The sequence below is a fragment of the Arvicola amphibius genome, chromosome 14 (assembly GCF_903992535.2).
Source record: "Arvicola amphibius chromosome 14, mArvAmp1.2, whole genome shotgun sequence".
Taxonomy (NCBI): Eukaryota; Metazoa; Chordata; class Mammalia; order Rodentia; family Cricetidae; genus Arvicola; species Arvicola amphibius.
The window spans coordinates 31,882,768-31,897,206 of record NC_052060.1 but is presented as its reverse complement, the minus strand read 5'-3'; the positions used below and the strand labels follow the sequence as shown (position 1 = coordinate 31,897,206).

At 38.4% G+C, this 14,439-nt stretch overlaps 1 protein-coding gene across 3 annotated transcripts in view; it reads left to right on the top strand.

Annotated features, from left to right (window-relative positions):
* Positions 1 to 14,439, top strand: part of Usp53 (ubiquitin specific peptidase 53) — a 62,681-nt gene that overhangs the window by 32,445 nt on the left and 15,797 nt on the right. For all 3 annotated transcript variants that reach the window (XM_038311448.1, XM_038311447.1, XM_038311449.1), the window contains 5 exons: positions 704 to 853; positions 5,642 to 5,804; positions 6,229 to 6,378; positions 7,211 to 7,354; positions 12,810 to 13,542. In XM_038311448.1, coding sequence (XP_038167376.1) covers positions 704 to 853; positions 5,642 to 5,804; positions 6,229 to 6,378; positions 7,211 to 7,354; positions 12,810 to 13,542 — 1,340 coding nt within the window. The remainder of the gene's footprint in view (positions 1 to 703; positions 854 to 5,641; positions 5,805 to 6,228; positions 6,379 to 7,210; positions 7,355 to 12,809; positions 13,543 to 14,439) is intronic.

Sequence of the window (14,439 nt, the reverse complement as noted above, 5' to 3'; positions counted from 1 at the left end):
CCCTGCTGACTTTAAATTCCTTTCCAATGTTTCATATATCATGATTTTTAGTTTTGTTCATCAGAACCTAAATCTTTTTAAAGGAAATATTGATATCCAGATGTGCTCTGATGAAGATGATTTTAAGGCAGACAAAGCGGATTACCTTTGTCCATAGACTAGAAATAACTTTCAATTTACAAACTCATATCATCTCAAACCATCTCATGCCCCTTCTCCTTGGAAAGATGATCGATGCCACTGGACATGAATGTGATAAATACTAATCTAGGAAGGGCTTAAGGTTTAAAATTAATCAATGTATTGATCTCCCTGATACATACTTGCTTTTAAAATTTGATTGCTATATTGTTTGTTATTGTTTCGATTAAGATTTTAAATAGTTATACTTTAGTGTTTCTTCCAATGTGTTATCTAATTGAGAATGTGTACGTCATCTCACATCTGGGGTTTAGGTAAAGTGTCATTTGTGTGTTGCTAGAGAAACTGTTACTGCACTAATGCAGGGATTCAGCGTGTGGGACCTGAGGTTCCGTGCAGACTGTAAGTGCTCTGTCACAGTGCAGGGTCAGCCGTGCCTCGGGAGGAATGGTGGTGAGGGCCAGGCTGTATGTGAGATACTTTCATAGTAATTCAAATCTGTGACTCACTGTTTCTCTTTTTAAAGAGACAATAGTAAATATACATTAATATTTTTAAATAGCTTTTTTATAGGGTGACTGATGAAAATGCCACAGACAGTGAGCTTCACCTTGTTGGGATGATCTGTTACACCAGCCGACACTATTGTGCCTTTGCTTTTCATACCAAGAGCGCCAAGTGGGTGTTTTTTGACGATGCACACGTGAAGGAGGTGAGAGCTTCACTAACTGCAGCGATCATTGTACCTTTTTGTACTTTAGAAATACATAACAACAATTATAAGATAACTGTAATTATTAGATTAATGGATGTAAAGATAAGCTACTGTTACAGTTATTTAAAATTTAATTTATTTTGCAACTTAAATTTTAATCCAGTCTATTTCTAGAATAGTATGTTTTAGGGTAGAGACGGTTCGAGGCACTGTCTTTCAAATTGTGTCTATACAATAAGGAGTTAGGTCATATATGTTATATCTTTTGTTAAATTATTCGCTTTTTTGGAACAGTGCCTCACACTACAGTCCAATCTAATCTAGAATTTACTATGTAGCTCAAACTAGCCTTAAACATAACAGCTACTCTCCTGTCTCAGTCTAAGTATTGGGATTGTAGGTGTAACACCTGGCATTTTAGAGATTGCATTGTTTGTTGTTGTTTGTATATGCATATGTATGTGCTACAGTGTACATGTGTGTATGTGCTGCAGGGGAAGTCAGGGCAGTTTACATGAACTGGTGCTCTCCTCCTACCATGAGGGTGCCCTGAAGGAGACTCAGGTTGTCACGTTGGCACAGGTGCTTTTACCCCCTGGCTTATCTGCTGCCTCAGTGTTAGCTTTTGAATGAACACTCGACTGAACTCTAGAATTCTTCATTAATTAGTCAAGGACCAGGCATCTAAACTTTTTTAAGTGTTCTACAAGAGATTTAGCCCTGACACAGTTGAAAACTTTTGATCTTGTAAATACTGTTCTCAGAGTTCACTAGCTTTGACAATTCTATTAGTCAGTAAGCTGATTAAAAATGAGAAGTTCTTAGGTTGTTATAAGCAAATGGTGTGGAACTTTCTATGCTTAACAACAACAAAGGGCCACTTGTCATCACTGGTTATTTTCATAGATGTTTCTTAGCATTCACTGAACTTTTTTAAGCCATTAAAAAACACTGATAAATTGGGGCTTCATCAAAACTTAGTGAAACCTTCTGCCTTTTAGTAAGACATTGGTAAGAAAATGAAATGATAAGCTATAAACTAGAAGAAAGTATTTGTCTGATATATGTAATTCAATCTGTATCTAGAGTGTATTTTTACAATTTGATGTGTTTTTAGTTTAGGGGTTTGAATCCTGTAAGGCTTATTCATCCTAGGCAAATGGTCTACACTAAGCTTTAGCCCCAGCTAGCATTCAAAATACTAAAAAAAAAAAAAAAAAAAAAAAAAAAAAAAACCAAGATCTTAAAACTCAACAAAGCAACCAGATTTTCTTTGAAAAGTGAGCAAAAGACCTACAAAAGTGTTCAAAAGTTCTGTTACATTCCTTACGTCATTGACAAATACAAATATAATTCACAGTAAGCCCCAGTTTATCTATTATATTGGCCAAACTTAGAAGGAGTTACTAAGACCATACCATGCATTAGCAAGGATTTGGAACAGGGAGATCTCTCGTCTGAAGATAATGAAACTGAAGAATTGAATAGTCGCTTGAGAAAACAGTCTGTTAGAATTGTTATTTAAGTTGAGCATATATGTTTCTCCAAAGTTGGGCACCAGTTGTAGCACAAATTCTAATTGGTCTTACTAATAAAAACCCAGAGTTCGATATAGGGGCTAATATGAAAGATCAGAGAAGCAGAGCAGCCAGCCATTAGTTCTTACCTCTACAAGATCCTCAGACCGAATGGGGTGTCCTGTCTCTACAGTCCGCACACTGAATGCTGTCTCTAAGAAATCTCAGCCTGCCCTGAGCTCCTGCCTCCTCCCACCTTATATTCCTCTCTCCACCCAGCCATATCACTCCTGTCTCCACCTCCCTAGTGCTGGGATTAGAGAGCGGGATCCCAAGTGCTGGGATCAGCTTTGTGTGAGCTCTGTTTCTCTTTCAGACTAGATCAATTTCATGTAGCCCAGGGTGGCCTTGAACTCACAGAGATCCGTCTTCTTTGTTCTGAGTGCTGACATCAAAGATGTGTGCCACCACTGCCTGGCCTCTAAGGCTAGCTAGTGACTAAGCTCTGTACTCAGATCTTCAGGAAGCTTTATTTGTTAGATCACAAATAAAATATCATATAACCCAGCACTTCTGATTCAGTGAAAACATGTCTACCTAAGACTTTGACCTGAATGTTCATGATAGCTTTTTTCCTAATAGACAAAACTAAAAATGAAATTAAATACTCAGTAACAAGTGAATGTGCCTCGCCAAGCACAAATGATACAGCCATACAACAAAATATATAATGCCTGTTAATAAAAGGAATAAACTATCAGCTAATGCAATAATTCAGGTGAATCTCAAAGGGCATTATACTAAATTGATGAAGCTGGCATAAGTGACTATATACTCTAACTATTTATATGAAATTGAAAAAAAAACTAAAAAAAAAAAAACTTGTAGAAAGTAGATGCATAGTTTCCAGGTGCGAGGAGGGAAGGTTTTAAAGCAAGGGTTATGTGGTGTTCTACACTGTTGACTCACAGGAGAATGGGTAATTGTTGTGCGTGTTAGTCTACTTCCATAAAATTGGTGGAAAGCATTCCGTATTTGTGAAATTCACTTTGTTTGAGTACCTAGTACTTTTTTTTTACATAGAAAATTATGAAGAAAGTCCGTCTTACCATTTTGGAGTTCATACTGGCTACCTACATAACTCAAATTATCAAAATTTGGAGAAATATTAGGTATGAATCACCTGAGGTTTTTCCCTTTAGATTGGTTCATGCTTATTAGATTGCCAAGTAAGGAGGTGAACAAGTCTTGGAAAAGCTCAGGGTTCCAGTTACCAGAAGGCCGGGGGGGGGGGGGTGTTTGTTTGTTTAGTTTATGAACACTAAAATGTACTGAAGTATACACCTTGAGTTTTGAGAAATGTACATGTGTAAAATCAGCTATAACCAGACTATATATAATCAGCTATAAGTGTTTTTTTTTAGCATTGCTAGACTTGAACCAAGGGGCTGCATATAAAGTGCATTTCCATCACCCTCGAAAATTCTGTCATGGCCCTTGCTATCAGTCTTCCCATTCCATCTTGGGGCCATGACACTGGCCTCCTCCAGATTAGTCTTGCCCTTCCTGCAGCTGACAGCAGCTACTCTTCTGCCTCACTTCTTTCCCAGCAAACTGTCATTAAAATCCCTCTGTGCCGTGCATGTCAGCTCTTCACTTCTATCATGTTTTCCATTTACCTGTGGTGGTTTAAATGACCATTATGTGGTTGGGCGGTGGTGGCGCACGCCTTTACTCCTAGAACTTGGAGGCAGAGGCAGGCGGATCTCTGTAAGCTCAGGGTCAGCCTGGTCTACAAAATGAGTTCCAGGACAGTCACACAGAGAAACTGTCTCTCAAATACAACAACAACAACAACTTTGTGAATGTTTTCCATTGCCCTTAGATAATACCCAGAGTATAAGTTTTGGGTTGCATGATAAATGTGTGTTACCTGTGACAAGTAATTGCCCATTAATTTTTATCACAGTTGTACTGATTTTGTTCCTACCAGCACTGTGTGAGAATCCCCTCTTCTACACCCTCCTCGGTATTCCAGATAGTAGTATTAGTAATTCTAGCTCTTGGAATGCTGTGAATAAAACATCTCACTATAATGTTTAGATGTTTTTCCTTGTTGTTAATAGTAGTTTGAGCATTCTTTCCATGTGCTTCTTGGTTGTGTGTTTGTGACTCTGTGTGTGTGTGTGTGTTTGTATGTGTTATCTTTTCAAATGTTCTGCCAGTTTCTCAAATTGGAATATCTTATTGGATTCTAGGATTTTTTTGTTCTATGCACAGTCCTTTCAATTTCTTCTTGAGACAGAGTCTCATTAAGTAGCACTGACTGACCTGGAACTTATGCTGTAGACCACGCTGGCCTTGAACTCTGAGAGATGCCCTGCCTTGGCCTCCTTAGTGGTAGGATTAAAGGAGTGTGTCAATACACCTGGCTACTTTCCATTTCCTAATGATATATCTTTCCAAAACAGATATTATCACCTAAGTTGATGAAGACCATTTTCCATTTTTTTTCTTCTCTGAGTTTGTTTGGTGAAGATTTTCTCTTTACTTTTCCTAAGCTGATGTTTATTTTCATGAACCTTGGGTGGAAGTTGCTTTCTCTTTGGGCTGTCCAGCCTTCCAGCACCATTTGTTGAATAAACTCCTTTATATTTCTCTATTGAATTGCCTTGGATGCTTTGTTAAAGTCAGTCAATGATGTATATGAAAAGCTGCTTAAAATTTAGTATTTGGCCAGACATGTTGGCTCACACCTGTAATTCCAGCACTTGACAAGCTGAACTATGATTGCCATGAGTTCAAGCAGGTACAGGTTGAGATGTGTATATAAATAAAAGTTAATTATTAAATATTAGTACAGAAAGTATCATTTTGCCTCTTTACATTTGTTTATGTAGATGTGGGGCGAACACACATGCTACAGTGTGTGTGTGAGGTCAGAGGAGAGTCCTTTGGGAGTCAGTTCTCCCTCTCCACCATGTGGCTGAGGAGCAAACCCAAGTCATCAGGGTTAGCAGCGAGAGTCTTTTACCACTGAGCCATCTCATTGGCCCTTGCCTATCAAGTTTTTTAAATATGAGAATCTAGAAGAAAAAAAAAGGATCTGTAAAACTTTTATTTGGGCTATTTATTAAAATCACTCATGGTACTTGAATTGTTAGCATCTGAAAGCCTTTGAAATATGAATTAATTCAGTTTCTGCCTGTTTGTGTTGCACACTTCAGGAATTAGTTGTGTTTATATTTTGTGATGTTTTTCTTTAAAGATTGGAACCAGATGGAAAGATGTAGTCTCCAAGTGCATACGCTGCCACTTACAGCCACTTTTGCTGTTTTACGCAAACCCAGATGGCACAGCAGTCTCGACTGAGGATGCACTCAGGCAGGTGGTCCACTGGTCACATTACAAGTCGGTTGCAGAAAATATGGGTAATTCTTTGTATTTTTTGGTATTTTTCTACTATAAAATAACTGATATTTAATTCTGAGTGTAGCATGAATATTGAGAATATTTTAAAATTGAGTTTCAGTCAAGTAAAATTCAGAATAATTCTGCTATATTTTGTTGATTTTTTCAAAGAAACCTTTCCCTGTCAGTAGCCTCAGAAGCCCATTTAGGAATCACCCAGTGTGATGCACCCATAACACAGAAGAGGCTAGTTGGTGGGGGTTAACTCTTATGCTTTAGTGACCAGAAAGTTCAAAGAAGCAAAGTGTACAATCCCCGAGTGGTATCAACCCCTTAAGCGTTTTAAGTTATTTTATCTAGAGTATTTAAAATGTCTGAAAAGGTGATTTAAACATCTTCTAATGGGAAAGAAAGGAATGATGCATCTTTAACTGTCTTTTTAAGGATGTGGAAAGCCTATCAGTTACAAACCAGATAATGCAAAGGAAAACGGATTCAGTGGTCAGGCAAAACAAAGAGAAAATCACAAACTTCAAACTGATGCGTCATCATTTAATCGGACACAAATGCAGACAAGCGGAAGGCGAGGACCAGGTATGTTTCCATTGCCCTGTGCACATTGTTCATAAACAGTTGAGCACTCTTTCTTACTCACTTACTGAACCTGTATTTCCTGGTAAGAACTGAACAGAAAGGCTGAACTGCCTTGCCTGGCTCAAGAAGAGAAAATAATAGGTAGATGTGTGTCCTTTTGTGAATGCGTTTCTCTGAGAGCTACAGTTCTACTGACCAGTTCGAGACGGCCTGTGCAATGGCACAAGACAGCATGAAGTCACACGAGCTTTGTAGACTTTGACCGGCTTCTAGTTATCTCATACGAATTGGAGATTGTTATGGTGCCTGCCTCAGAGATTTAAATAAATAAGAATACTTAGCACATGGAAGTATTTTCTGCCTCCTTATTCAATAGCACTTTTCATCTTTTTTTATTTACAATGCTTTCCCTAAATACTATATAAAATGTATTCAAGAAAATTCATGCTGAACATTTAATAAGCATAAAAATGAGTTTATGTAGTTTGCTTTTTAAAATTACATTTGTGTGTGCACGTGCGAGTGTGTACACTGTGTATATACATGTGCATGACACAGTGTGTGTGTGTGTGTGTGTGTGTGTGTGTGTGTGTGTGTGTGTGAAGGTCAGAGGACAACTTTGGGGAATTGCTTCTCTCTTTCTATCGTATGAGTCCCGGGGATTGAATTGATTGTCAGGCTTGGCAGCAAGTGCCCCATCCCACTGAGCCGTCTCGCTGGTCCATGACTTTAAGTATAGTTTTTTTTTTTTTTCTTTTTTAATTCAGGGTTAACTTTTGTTGAACAACTTGAAAAAAATGCTGTGTATTATTATAAGAATATTTTTTTACAGTTAAGTTAAGCAATGATCAAAGAGAAAAGATAAAAGATATTTCCAGAGAATGTGCTCTCAAAGCCATTGAACAGAAAAATGCACTTTCTTCTCAACGGAAAGACTTGGAAAAGGGACAAAGGAAAGATACAGGCCGGCACAGGGGTAAGTTAGCTTTTGGAGCATTCACTTTAGAAAGAACCAGCAAAAATCTTATTTTAAACTGGAGTTTTGTAGTATACAGTATATATTTATATATTACATTTTAAATATTTGCATGTTTGTCAGTTTGATTTCTTGAATGCCTCTATTCTAAATAGAAAAATATGAAAAAAATTTCAGTTACTTAATTGTAGTCTTGAGATATGTCTTAGTTACTGCTAAGAGACAGTATTTCTGTGAAGAGACACCATGACCAGGGCAACTCTTTTCAAATAACAGCATTTAATTAGGGGCTTACATATCGTTTTAAGGGTTATCTTGATAGAAAGCAGATAGGCACGGTGCTGGATCAGTAGCTGAGAACTTTACATCCTGATTCATAGGCAACAGAGAAAGAAAATCTGGGCCTGGCATAGACTTTTGAAATTTCAAAGCCCACTCACAGTAACACACTTACTCCAACAAGACCACACCTCCTAGTCCTTCCCAAACAGTTCCAGTAACTGGGAACCAAGCATTCAAACATATGAGCCTATAGGGGGCCAATCTCACTGAAACCACCACAAGATAGTAGTGCTTATGTTTTGATACTTTTAGTTCTGTTTACTTGCCTTTTATTTACAAACGCAATTCACTCATACAATATAATAAACTAAGAAGGAAGGTTGTATGAGAAGTAGCTTATTGGTAGAACACCTGCCTACTAGCATGTTCAAGGCTTTCTAATTGATCCTCAGCACTGAAAACAAAAAGGAAAGCTAGAAAGGGCTTCTCACTCCCCATACTTCTGTTTGTTATTAATACAGTCCATTATAAACTTAACCTTTTTTGGCTTTTATGTTTCCATGGTGTTTCCATGGATATAACCACTTTACCTGTGTATTTTAAATGCTGAGTTCAGGGGTTTGCCACAGTGACATCCTGTCACACACAGACAGACAGACAGACAGACACACACACACACACACACATATTGTTTATATATATTGATGTGTAGATATATTGGCGTGGTAGGTCCTTCTGTATATGTGTTTGAAACGGTGAGTGGACGCTTAAAAGAAATCCCACAATAGCTCAGAATTGAGAAATAGATGGTTATTTATTTAGGGGTAAACTCACAAATCAGAATCCTCCGCTTGACGGGTTATATCATGCAACCCAAAGGAACAGCTAGCAGAAAAGGAGCAAGGGGAAGGAGAGAAAAGGTGCAGATGCAAGTTCAGCTTCCACGTATGTAGTATAAGAGGCCATGCCCCAGTAGGTGGGTAATTACAAGCTGTTATACTTCCTACAGTATGTGTTGCTTCTTTTAGTTAATGAATAAAGAATCTCCCTTGGCCAATGATAGAGCAGAGTAGAGCTAGGATGGGGGAAACTAAACTGAGTGCTGGGAGAAAGAAGACAGAGTCAGGAGCAAGCCATGTGGTCCCACCGACACCAGATGCCAGACAGAACTTTACCCGTTAAGCCACAGCCATATGGCGATACACAGATTAGTAGAAATGGATTGACCAAAGATATAAGAGCTAGCTAGCAATACACTTAAGTGATTGGCCAAGCAGTGATTTAAATAATATAGTTTTTGTGTGATTATTTCAAATCAGGGCGGTCAAGAAACAAATGGGTAGCCTCCAACAATATGTAGGTATGACTTTACTGAGGTGAATGCTGCCTCTAGGAGGTATTAGTTTCTAGTTTGGACAGATGCTTTCTATTGTCTTTCTGGAAGACTAGGACAACACCTCTTAAGCCAAGTGACAGTGTGTCTTTTTGTTAATGATTTTTATTAATTATAAATGTGACAAAATGCTTAATTCTTTTACAAAAAAACTTCTACTTTATAGGACTTTTTAGAGTTCAGTTAATTTTATAAATATTTCTTATTTGTAAATAAATGGTAAAGCATTGGTTTTCTGTTGAGTTGGGTGGATTTTTTTGATACAGAATCTCACTCTGTAGATCAGGTTGGCCTCAAACTCATAATCTTCTTTATTGTTTTGAGCCTCTTAGATGCTGGGATTACAGATATGCACCATCACACCTGTGTAACTAGATACTGCTCATTCATTTCCCTGCCACCCAGGCCCAAACAATTACACAGAAACTATATTAATTACAACATTGTTTGGCCTGTTAGCTCAGGCTTCTTATTAACTAACTCTTACATCTTAAATTAACCCATTTCTATTAATCTGTGTATCAGTACAAGGCTGTGGCTTCTGGTAAGGGTCCAGTGTCTGTCTCCTTTGGCAGCTACATAGCATCTCTTTGACACTGCCTACTCTCTCTCTCTCTCTCTCTATATATATATATATATATATATCTATGCTCAGATTTCCCATCTGACTTTGTTCTGCTAAGCCATTGGCCAAAACAGGTTTATTCATCAACCAATAAAAGCAATACATATACAGAAGGATATCCCACATCATCTCCCCTTTTCTGTCTAATTAATAAGGATGTTTTAACTTTAACATAGTAAAATTACATATAACAAAACAGGTTCATGATGGAGGTGGGTCTTCTATCAATCTGTTGATTTCATTGGTTAATTAATAAAGAAAACTGATTGGCCTAATAGGTTAGACCATAGGTGGGTGGAGTAGACAGAACAGGAAGAAGGAAGTGAGGTAGATGGCTCAGACAATTGCCCTGCCTCTCCTCTCTGGGCCAGATGCCATGAAGCCAGCCACCAGGTCAGACGTGCTGAATCTTTCCCGGTAAGACACCACTTGTGGTGCTACACGGATTATTAGAAATGGGTTAAAGCAAGATGTGAGAATTAGACAATAAGAGGCTGGAACTAATGGGCCAGGCAGTGTTTAAAAGAATACAATTTGTGTGTTGTTATTTTGGGTTTTAAGCTAGCCATGCAGGAGCCAGGCAGCCGGGAGCAGGGCGGCGAGAACGTGGCCCGTAGCCCCTCACTACAGGTTCAGGCAAGAATTACAGTTACAATACAATATTTAGTCTATATTTGACAAAATTAAAGAAAATATACTATCATCTCTTAAATTTTTGTGAGTCTACAGTTTCATATCTAATTTATCTTTTATCATAACTAAGGAAAAATATAACTATCTGTCTTCAACTCTTGAAAAACCCAGAAGGATATATAATATTACTTAAGTAAACAGGAAGTGCATTGTAAACAACTTCCAAAACTTTAGAATTGACAGAGACATCTTGCTGCCTGTACAGTCATCCAGAGTTCTTTGTAACATTGGGGCATCCATCTTCAGCCTACAGGCCCATAGTATGTGGCAGACTTCTACATGAAGCAGAAAATTTGACAAGCTGTTTCGCCTATCTTGGCAGTTGTCAGTCACTTTCTTCTGTATCATACAGAATGTCTGGCAGTTTCTTTTGTAAAGCAGAAACCCTGAAGGACCATCCTGTCTTTTGGAATAATCAACAGTCACTTTTCTGTGGGTCCTGCATGTCCAGCTCATATAGTATACCATTAACCAGTTCAGGAAAGAGCAAGTTCTTGGCCAAGTGGCTAGCAAACTCTATAAGGAGCCTCTTAGATGCCCATCATCCTCTTGAAGTAGTTGATGCTGCAAGAAACGGACATGTCTCACTGTCAAAAAGTCTAAGTTCTTAAAATCTTTTAAATGACATATTCTGTAGGTCTTTGCAGTATTGAAGATTATCTAACTGAAATATGTCTCTGTATATCTAGAAAACCTAACATAATTCAAAGTTTGTTTATTAATAGATGACTATTAATCTTTATTTCTTAACTATACATTAGTCTTAAATGAGCTTCACAAAACACAATACCTTAAACAAGAACAGAAATACATATACACAGTGTAGCAAAATCTACTTTAAATTTGTATCAATAGACCAAGATCCATACCAATACAAAGTATTCATCTTTTTTTCATTATTCCCCCTTTAAATGAAAACAAACACTTATAAACAATCATTTTGGGAATTTGGGCATTGTTTTTTTCTAAACTGCCTCCTGCTGTTTGTGAGGCGAAGTATTTGTAGGGGTCATGGAGACCTTTCAGGGGGTCTTGTTCCATCAAGCCACATTAGCCTAGAAGGAATCTACAGGTTCTCATCTGGTGTGAAAACAAAAGCAGAACCTCTTTTCCAAAGCAACATATCCTTAGACCCAAATTTTGAAGTCAAGATACCTTTATGTTGGTTTAACTTAGCAGCCCCCAGAATCAAATATATCTCTGTACTTAAAAAAAATTAAAGAAAACACAATAATATGCATAATCCAGACTCTCTATGTATATTCCATCTTTACGTGAATTATTTTTTAACTATTACTTTTTAACATTTAATTATCTTTACTCCTTTAATCCATGACTTTCTGAATTCTTTTCTTCTCTCCCTTAAGCCCATGTACATTTTATCCAACACTATGACCCATTCAGAGGATTTTCTTTTTGTCTGAATCTGTCTTTATTGCATATCTGTAATCATTTTCTAACTAGGAACACCTTTTTAAAAAAAATGCTAAGCGGACGTGGCTAGGACCAACGCCGCATCCCTGCCTGTTTGCTCCACCTTGTCTAACATGGAGGAGGTGTTCACTGCCAGCTCTGTGAGCCATGCTTACTGCCCCAGCTCTAGGAATGCAGCAGGTCTATGCGGCCATTAAGGAAGTTGTAGCACTCTGCTCTCAAGCCCCATGTAAGTGCTCCATAGTAGCCAGACGGACCTTCCAAAAGAGCCAGAGCTGTTCATGCAAGTATGAACCAGAAAGCTGGTTTTTTTTTTTTTTTTTTTTTTTTTTTTTTAAGGAGCTGTGCCTCTGCTCGTGGCCAGCAAACAGAATCTTTCTGCAAATAATGCGGCTATCAAGAAGCTGCGCTTGGTTTATGCTTTTGTGGGTCTGGAAGTACTCTTTTTAAGCCTTCTTAGGCTTTATGTGGATGTACTCTTCCCCACATTGGGTGCCATTTGTAGTAGACTGCTTGTTTGTTTCCCAGCCACCCTGACTTGAATAATCACATAGAAACTATATTAATTACAGCACTGTTTGGCCAGTGTCTCAGGTGTGTTTCTAGCTAACTCTTACATCTAAATTATCTCTCTTCTGTTATTTTATATTTTACCACAAGGCTTGTGATTTGTTACCTCTTGCTTCTTGGGCAGCTACATGGCATCTGCCTCCTTCGGCAACTACATGGTGTCTCTGTAACTCTGCCTACTCTCTATATATCTCTTCCAACCTGGCTATATTCTGCTAAGCCATTGGCCCAAATAGCCTTATTCATCAACCAATAAGAGCAACACATATACAGAAGGACATCCCACTTCACACCTGACTATAGAAAATCCCCTTTTTAATCCTAAATCAGTATGTGATATATTTTAATTTTTATTATTTACATGTGATGGTTTAGCATTTCCAACTGTTTAGCTTGTGTTCACTGAGCTGCTGTGAGAGGTGGTTGATATGTGTCTATGTGCTATTATTATTTTTAAGATTTGGTTGATGAAGACGTCTCACCTCTCAAATCTGGATCACCTCCTGCCCTGGATGGCTTTAGACAACAGGGCAACCCCCATCTCTACCATAGCCAAGGCAAAGGACCTTGCAAACATGACCGAGCCGCCCATGAGAGCCACACTTCTGGGAAACTGTTAAGCTCAAGCAAATCCCAGAATCTTCTTGTTCCTGGAGAGAAAACAACAGGCAAGGCTAGGAGTGACAGTGGCACTGGATATGATACCGACAGCAGTCAAGATTCAAGGGACAAAGGAAGCAGCTGCAGTAGCAGGACTAAAAACCGTCACCGTGGCTGGAAACCCATGAGAGAAACATTAAATGTTGATAGTGTTTTTAGTGAAAGTGAAAAAAAACAGCATAGTCCTAGGCATAAGTCAGATGTCAGTAGCAGACCTAAATATAGCAAGGATCAGAGTTTCAGTAACTGGCCAAAAGCAAACCTAAAGCAGAAGGGATTAATGACCATATATGAAGATGAAATGAAGCAGGAAGCAGGAAGCCGAAGTTCCCTTGAAACTAATGGGAAAGGAGCAGAGAAAAATACAAGCATCACGGAGAGCAGAGGTCCTGGTAACAGCTGGCAGATGCAAAGGACAGAGTCTGGGTATGAAAGCAGTGATCATATCAGTAATGGATCTGCTAATTTGGACTCACCTGGTACTGATGGAAGTGGGACAGTAATGGAGACCGCTGCTGTTAAAGCCTTCAGGTAATAGAGATCAACAATTTCTCCCTCACTATTCTTTGGGTTTTATTGTTTTATTTTTTATTTTATTTTTCTATTTGTGTGTATATAATATAGTGGTTTTTCTTGGGAATTTTACTGTGTGTGTGCCCATGGAGGCCAAAAGTAATCCCCTGGAGCTGGAGTTCCAGACTGAACCTCACAGGGGTGCTGCGAACCCAACTCTGGTCCTCTGGAAGAGCAAACAGTGCCTTTAAATGCTGAGCTGTCTCTCCAGACCCTCTATCTCTTTTTTAGAGATGTTTTCCTGCTTTAAAACTGTTATGTACATTTTGGATTGAACTTAGGCAAGTGAGATATATGCTTTTATTTAAGTGTATTGATTTGCTCGTGCTAGGTAAACCGTCTTCCTCCATGCCACCTCCTTGGCACTCACCATCTTCCTTGGTAATCGTCTGAAGTAATTTTACAGGCTTGTGTTTGATGTGAACTTAGAGTGAAGAGACTTAGTATATTGCAGCCTGTTTGACAGCTCATATTATCAACTTTAATAGTTGTTTCCTGACTCCAAAATAAGGGCTCTCTGTGTCTAGGAAACTTGAAAACTACAAAAGTATAGCTTTATTTTCATTATTTTCAACTTGATTTTTAAAAAATAAACTCATTTGGTTTTGTGTGTGTGGGTGTTTGGCTTGTATGTCTGGCGCCAAATATATGTGGTTCCTGTTGAGACCAGAAGAAGGTATTGGAGCCCTGGGAGTGACAGACAGTTGTGAGCTGCCATGTGAGTGCTGGGAATTGGACTAGTCCTCTGGAAGAGCAGCCTGTGCTCTTCACCATCGAGCCAGCTTTTCCTCTCAACTGTTGATTTTTTAGTGAAGGCTTTCAAGTGTTGACTTAAATTGGTACTTTAGTTAAGCT